Consider the following 7,649-nt stretch of genomic DNA (forward strand, 5'->3'; position numbering starts at 1 on the left):
CTGGGTGTGGAAACTCCGATCATGGCTCCCTTGTTTTGTATAAGGCACCGGGCTTTCTGGGTCTGAGGATAAGAGATCCACAAACCCATCGCTGAGGGGAGCTCAGAGAATCTGTGGCTTAGGCTCTGAGGAAGGACGTCTTGGAGTTGGTGCCCCACCGAGCGCCTGGCCCTGAGAGGGACCCCGCCGGGCACCCAAAGCTCAGCTCTCTGAAGCCCCCGCTGTGCTCATATGAACTCGTAATGAAGCTGATGTGTTGGTCACGAGTTAAAAACCAGAAAGATCTGATCTTGCTCCAGTGTTTTCACATGGAGGCTGTACTTGGGATTTTTTCATGGCCTATTTTTAAGAAATCAGAAGAATTCGTTTCATATCATCATTTAAATCCCTCATGGTTGGCCTTCTATGTGGTACTTTCACAGTTTTTTCTAACTGTATTATCAGCTTTCTGATTAGCGCTTATAACTGTGGTTTCTTCTGGTTTTTCACATGGATTAAGGAGCGGGAACATAACAGGGTTTGGTTTCCTTTTCTAAAACACCCAGATGCGAGACGAATCCTTTTTAAAGAACACTACTGAAAAGTACAATGGCTAGTATGTTAAACGCCCATACACCAAATCCCCCAAATGCACAAATGTTTGAAATGTTTTAGATAAAGGCAGGTAATGTGAGCTTATGTTAACTGCAAGTCGCAGGATTTTCCTTTCTCAGACCTGGCGGTGTTTCTAGGAGAGCTGACAGATGAGATCCCTTTTCTAGGAGAGGAATTCTGGGCCCCCTCCAGGGACCTGAGGCTTTATTTAGCAACAGAGAGAGCCAGAAATAGGACATCCATTATCTGGTATCCCAGGGCAGAGCGTACGTTCTACACTACATCTCAGCATTCTGTTCCATTTTTAGCTCCCAAGTGTAGGTGTGAGCACGGCTTGCATGTTAATAGTCACACTCCCCAGGCAAAGCCAATTTTGGTGAAAGACTAAGGGTCCTTTAAACGGCAGGTCATGCATCTTGTTTCTGCAGTGGAGAGTCAGCTGGGTTCCTGGATATGTTTGGATTTGAAATACATCCTGAAAATATGAATTCCAAGCGGGCATATGCTGCCCAGAATCCGAAGAGAATGTTCCTTACCTTATGCTGGTTGGCTGAAAGTATGTATACCTATTACATGGAAAAGGGGGAAAAAAAAAGCAGTGACGGTTCTATTACTATGCAATCATTCATATATATATATATATATATATGTATGAGTATGTATGTAACTTATCCTAGTAAAACTATTTTTGTCTGCCATCTATGTTCCTAAATGTAAATGTACAGAGAGAGATATGACATTTGATTAGGAGAGAGCGCCTCTTCCTGTTTCTCCCGCAAATAAGTGCCCAGCGTCAATCTGTGTGGTTATTTCTGACACACAGAAGGGTCCAGGAGAACCAGGCTGTGACGATGGCAAAGCTTCCCTTCTACAAGTGTTTCTGTGGACAGTGAGACCATAATCTCCTGAGCAGCAATTGGCAAAGCAGAGATAAAACAAACTGTGATGTGGAGAAAAGTGTCACCTGCCAGGTGTCCTTTGTGTTCCATCTTTAGCTTCCAGAAGTATGCAGATCTTGAGGACGCTTCCCTGCTAAAAAGAAGAAAGTCTCAACCTGCTTCTTTCTTTTCTTTTCCTTTTTTTTTTTTTTGTTTTAATCTTTCACAGAAAGGAATGATCAGACAGAGCAGGAAGAAAGAAGAGAAATCAAGCAGAGATTGACAAGAAAGGTACTGTCATTTAAGCACCTGTGTCCTGAATATTAAGGGGGAAAAGGTGGATAGAGGAAAGCTGCTTCTGTAGCAGCGGGGATGGGCGATACAGGGCCTTGCTCTGAGATAACGAGTGATGGTTTCTGGGGTAACAGTGAATTCACTTACCAGATGCTCGAAAAGCAGTGCCTTTTGCCACGTCCCGCGGTGTGACCGACATGCCTGTGGACGATGTCCTTACCTAGCACCAGAGAGCGTGGCGTGGCCATGCAGCCCAGATGACACTTCCATTTGTTGCCAGGAAGTCAGACGTTGACTGGGCATGCTCTTCGTTTATTCGAGCTCCTTACACAGTGCTTAAGGAAAGCGTGCCTGGATATCAGTGTGTCGGTTACCTTTCACTTGTCTAGAAGCTCCCGACGGCAGAAAACTTTATTAGCCTCAAGGGTTTGTATCTGGGGCTCAGATAGTTAAGTCAAAACGTACTATGGCCAACATAGGTAGCAAGTCTGTCGACTTTGATCTCCTTTTAAAGCCCTGACTATCTCTAAATTCAAGTGATCTGGTGTTATCCTTTCTCTACTGTGTTCTGTAATAATAATAATAATAATGAAATCTTGTCTTGCTTGAAGGTAATAGAATATCCTTCCTGAGCTTGAGTTACGAGCACTAGGAGTAGTATTTAGCACTTAACTTTATCAGAAGCTTTTTTGGTAAAATCCTGCCTAATGACAGTTGAAAAGCAGCAGCTGCTGCTGTGAACGTTTCCCTGAGTTAATTCATCAGCCTTTCCTTGAGCTGTGCTGCGAACAGGGCGCCGCTAGCCTCCTGATGGGATCTGTTAAGGGGAGGAGGCTGTAATTTAAGAGTGTGTAACTTAAGCCCTTCCCATTAGAGATTTTTTTTGCATTAGGATTACATTTCAGACTTTTATATTTATTGGTACAAGGGTACTGTTTGTTCAGAGTACTTTAGGAAAGCTAGTTTGGCATGTGAGACCTAACTGTGGTTATCTTTTATTTTAGCTGAATCAGAGACCCACGGTTGATGAACTGAGAGACAGAAAAATTCTGATACGATTCAGTGACTACGTGGAGGTGGCGAAAGCACAGGACTACGACAGGCGGGCAGACAAGCCCTGGACAAGACTGTCGGCAGCAGATAAGGTGCAGAAGAGACCTGTCTGCGCTGGCCGGGGGTGCATGTATGAAAGAAGGGCAAATCGCGTCATGCCAGGGAGTTTATTCTTAGACAGTGGGCTCCATCAGCTGTTGCAGTTAAGGCTGAGCCTGACCAGATGTTGCTTTCACAAATACAACCCAGATTTCGGGTCTTGTTTTCAACCAGGGGATGGTTTTGCCCTTAGGGACGTTTGGCAACGTCTGGGGACATTTTTGGTTGTCACCAGTGGGGCGGTGCTACTGGCGTCTGTCGAGTGGAGCCCAGGGATGCTGCCTACCACCCGGAAGTGCACAGGACGGCCCGCACAGAGACTGATCCAGCCCCAGATGTCCAGAATGTGAAGTTGATAAGCTCTGATCTGGGGCACAAGTCAGAATAGGCAAGGCTGGCAAAAAAGAGCTGGATGGTGTTGTTTGAAACAGTGAGCCGCAGTGGGGATGAGGAAGGGAGGAGAGGCGAGAGGCCCTCAGGAGACCCTCCCCCGTGTAGAGGGAGGCAGCTCTGGGCTCTGTCCTGGGCCGGGCCGGTTTGAGGTGTCTCTGGGGACCTCCTGGTCAGAGAGGCGGGGAGAGCAAGGAGGTGGTGGGGCAGAGGCTGAGGGGTGAAGCAGAGGGAATTAACACCCACCGAGCCCTCACGCTGCCCTGTACTGAGCCCAGCCTGCCAGCTATTGTTTCATTTAATCCTCCAGAAGATCCCAAAGAGAGAGATGTTGTAATTATCCCCGTAGAGGTGCCATTGAACGGGTGACCAGGAGACGCTGGGACAGGTAACGCTCGTCTGGGGTCAGGTGCTATCGACTGGCAGAACTTAAACCCGGGAGCGTCTGTCTACACAGTCTCTCCCACCTTCCCGCCTCTAGTGATTTTCAGAACTCTTAAAGCCTTTCGGAAGAGGAACATAATACATTCAGCCAGTGAGTGTGCTGACTTCGCTAATTGTTCCTCGTTCTTCATATGTTGCGTGTGAGTCCGCGAGGTTCTAAATGAATGCACGTAAGCACGGCAGGCACTTGGGGAAATGCAGACAGGCTGTAGTTGGACTGACCCTCTCTGTTGCCTGTGGCGGATGTGCTCAGAGGAGCACCTCCCCGCCGTGAAGGGAGAATTCGGGCATCTTTGGCAGCAGAGCTGGGACTAGTACATCCCTACATGCTCCACGCAAAGCCTTTCCTTGCCCCGGAGGCTGTGTCTGATGTTTTTGTCTGGCCTGGTCCTGGAGGGTTTATCTGAGAGAAGCACACAATGAAAGTGGGTTTGGGAAGCTGGAGGAGGGCCAGATGAGAGGCCCTGAAAAGACCGAGATGCACATCTCACCCACATGTAACGGCAAGGTTATTTCTCCAAAGACACAAAACAAAAATGTATTCTGAAGTTAGAATAACTTGTTTCTAGATTATCTAATTGCTGAATTCCAAGTAAGTTCACCAAAAGCTGAACTTCACTCATTATTTCGAGGTTCCGACGTTATAAGTGCCCTAGGCATGTGCTTGATCCATCTATGCTGTGCCGTGGGGGGGTGGGGCGGGGGGAGGGTGGATATCGTCCTACTCCAGCACAGCAAATAAATTCACTAAACACTTCCAGAATACCAGCTATGCACTAGCTTGGTAGGACTGTCAAAATGAGTATGTAAACGTCTAAATGCTGAACAAAAGGTTGTTTTTAATCTATCACACAATAACAAAAGCCAGCAAGTATTAGGAATGGCTGTCAGTCCATAACCATGATACTAACTTCCTGCGTTAACGTTTCAATGTCCTGAAAAATAACGTGCAGGTTTTAACTTCCAGGCAGCGATTCGTAAGGAACTAAACGAATACAAAAGCAATGAAATGGAGGTACATGCATCGAGCAAGCACCTGACAAGGTCAGATTTCTGTTTGTGTGAATTTCATGATACTTACACAACGTGATATTTATTTAAGAAGGAAAAAAAAATGTCAGAAAGCACTGTGTGTTCAGGTAAAAAAAAATTCAGTATTTCTGCAGAGAACTGTCTTGAACAGACAGAATGCAACTCAGTTGAAAGTGCTGTTCACTCCCGTGGTTTCTTACAGGGCTTGGTGAAAGGTGGGATGGAGAACAGTATTACACAGGTCATTGTTTTATTTAAGTGGTTAATGTATATTTAAGGAAATTAGTCTCAAAGCACTGAATGTACTTTGCCTATGTGTTTAATTCCCCTTCTCTGATATTCAGAACTCCCTAGCTGATAGAACTCCCCGATTTATTTATACAAACATTTATGTATTTGTTTCCTCAGCAAATATTTGAGTATCACTCTGTGCCGTTCTTGGTGCTGAGAATGCAACTATAAATAAGGTAAAGGAGGGTCCGGTCTTCATGGAGCTTATATTCCAGTGGGGATATATTGACTGATTCTTCCATAATCAAGACTTTTCACACAAGGGGAATATACTCTCTGTCCACGTGACCATAAACAGAAGTGGCACAGGGTGTCTTGCTGATGCTGAAGTGCTCGTTGGCTGCATATCCTTCCAGCATTTCCCCTTCTTGTCCACGGCCGTGACAAGCCATGATGAAGTTCTCACATCCCTTTAATCCTCAAGAGGCTGCCTGTGATGCCGCGTGCCTTCAACTGTGCCAGCTGCTTTGTCGTTTCTCCCTTGGTCTAGAGATGCTCAGGCCCCAAATACAAAGAGAAAGGAAACCCTGAATGGAGATACTGCCTTAAACTAAAACAATGGATTCCTTTCCTTTTCTGTTCCTCACAAAGTGGCCACTGCAACTGTTATTTAAAAGATTACTCTGTGAGCCACTGTGGCTGTGGAAGAGAAACCAGGCACACAGAATTCCCTCCTACACGATAGTTTTACTTTGTATATATCAAGGGAAGAAGAGGAGGTTGGAAGAGCAGGAAAAAAATGAAACAAGTAAATAGTTTGTTTAAAAATATTTGTTTCCCTCCCATGACTGGCATACTTTTGGGCAGGAATAAATCACCTTACTTTTGAGTGTTCAAAACACTAAAAAAATGTTTAGGAAATAAACATTCTCCGTAAAACATTCAGAGTTATTTTTAATGTTCAATTCTGTGTTTAAAAAAGATATAATTACTACATATTCTATGTATGGTAATTTCAAAATACTTAATACATTTTTTCATTATACATTATTAAAAGAGACGTTTACTAAAGATATGTATTTTTTTCTCATAAGTCCTTGATAGCTTTCTTACAGGACAGAATTTTAAGAGTGAGCCCAAAACTTAGACAAGAGGAAATACGATTTTTTTTTTTTTTTTTTTTTTTTTTGGCCGTACTGTGTGGCATGTGGGATCTTAGTTCCCTGACCTAGGATCAGACCCACAACCCCTGCATTGGAAGCATGGAGTCTTAACCACTGGACCACTAGGGAAGTCCCTGAAATATGATTTTTATACCAACACATTTTAGAATTCAATGTCAACTTTTAAAAGTGAGAACAATATTTTTGGTCACATGAGATTTTCTTAAGTGCGTTAAACATTGCCACAAACACATTATCAACTCTACGGGAACAAAACTATAACTCTACTACTATAATATCCAATAATTTGTTGTATTAATCAATTCATTACTTGTACTGATTTAGCAAAGCTCTGCTCTTTCTGTGTACTTCAAGGGCTTACCTAGCATTTTTCAAACTAAGTTTTTAGGTAGGCTTAAGAATTCGGCATCTGATTCCTCTTGGGTTATGGCTGGGGCCCGAGCGGCGGGCGCCGTCTGAGGCTTTACACTCCTTTAATCCAGGCAGGTCCATCCTCACGTTTTACCCGTTGGACCTGCGCCAAGCTTTTATAGCAACAGAATTATTTGTGGAAGGTTTCGGCAATTTTAACTTAGAAATGTGTAACCTTAAGTTATTTGTCTTTGTGTAATTTCTAGATTCCACAGGCCATAGAGATTTTCTTCTGAGAAGAATTGTGTTTAATTTTTTGATACCAACACTGAACATTCATCAGGGAACTTTCCTGAAGTTCAGCTCACGACTCCCTGCTGTGTTTGTGAGAGGAGCAGGACCCCACACAGGTGAAATCTTGGCCACACTCACCTGTAAGAGGACCAGCAGAGGACACTCTTCACTCTCTGGTGTCTGAGGAGTGTGAACTGCTGGGGTCAGTAAAGACCCCAAGTAACTCGACCAGAAGAAAACTGTTGTTTGCCTTTCCGCCTTGTTTTGCAGTTCTGCGGTGTGACCAGGGACGGCCGCGTGCGTGTGCAGGGTCGCCGCGCCGAGGCTCCGACCGAGGGACGTGTACGCAGTGTCTTCAGTACCGTGTGGAAAAGACGTTTTTATTCTGATCACAGTTAATTTGAGAACTCTTTAAGTTCGTGTCATACAAAATGACTTACTGTGTTATTCTTTTTTTATATAATGTCTAACAAAAAATGCAGCTGCAACATTTTCATTCCTGTTAATTTTGTTCTGTAATTAAATGACTACTCATTGCAGGAAATTAACCTGGGTGTTACAGTTTCTTGGGGTTGGGGTGAGAGATTTTTTAGAACAGGCTGTGAAACGAGTCCAGTTTTATTACTTTTGAGCCATCAGAAGCCAAACACATAAAGGAGAATTCAAACATTTTGTGCGTTTTGTTTTGTAAATTCTGTTAGTATACGTGGTTTGTGCCTTAGAAAATCAAATTATCCTTTTCAGGTTAATTTAAGTTTATGTAATCATTCAGTAATGAACCTAGAAATAAGTAATAACTTGTTGA

General features: G+C 43.8%; 1 protein-coding gene across 1 annotated transcript in view; it reads left to right on the top strand.

Annotated features, from left to right (window-relative positions):
- PHACTR3 (phosphatase and actin regulator 3) overlaps positions 1 to 7,337 on the top strand; it is a 218,207-nt gene extending 210,870 nt beyond the window's left edge. The window contains exons 10-13 of the mRNA XM_065892441.1: positions 1,702 to 1,763; positions 2,771 to 2,911; positions 4,720 to 4,796; positions 6,817 to 7,337. Coding sequence (XP_065748513.1) covers positions 1,702 to 1,763; positions 2,771 to 2,911; positions 4,720 to 4,796; positions 6,817 to 6,832 — 296 coding nt within the window. The 3' untranslated portion in view covers positions 6,833 to 7,337. The remainder of the gene's footprint in view (positions 1 to 1,701; positions 1,764 to 2,770; positions 2,912 to 4,719; positions 4,797 to 6,816) is intronic.
- Positions 7,338 to 7,649: the final 312 nt, after the last annotated feature.

The sequence above is a fragment of the Phocoena phocoena genome, chromosome 15 (genome assembly GCF_963924675.1).
Source record: "Phocoena phocoena chromosome 15, mPhoPho1.1, whole genome shotgun sequence".
Classification (NCBI taxonomy): domain Eukaryota; kingdom Metazoa; phylum Chordata; class Mammalia; order Artiodactyla; family Phocoenidae; genus Phocoena; species Phocoena phocoena.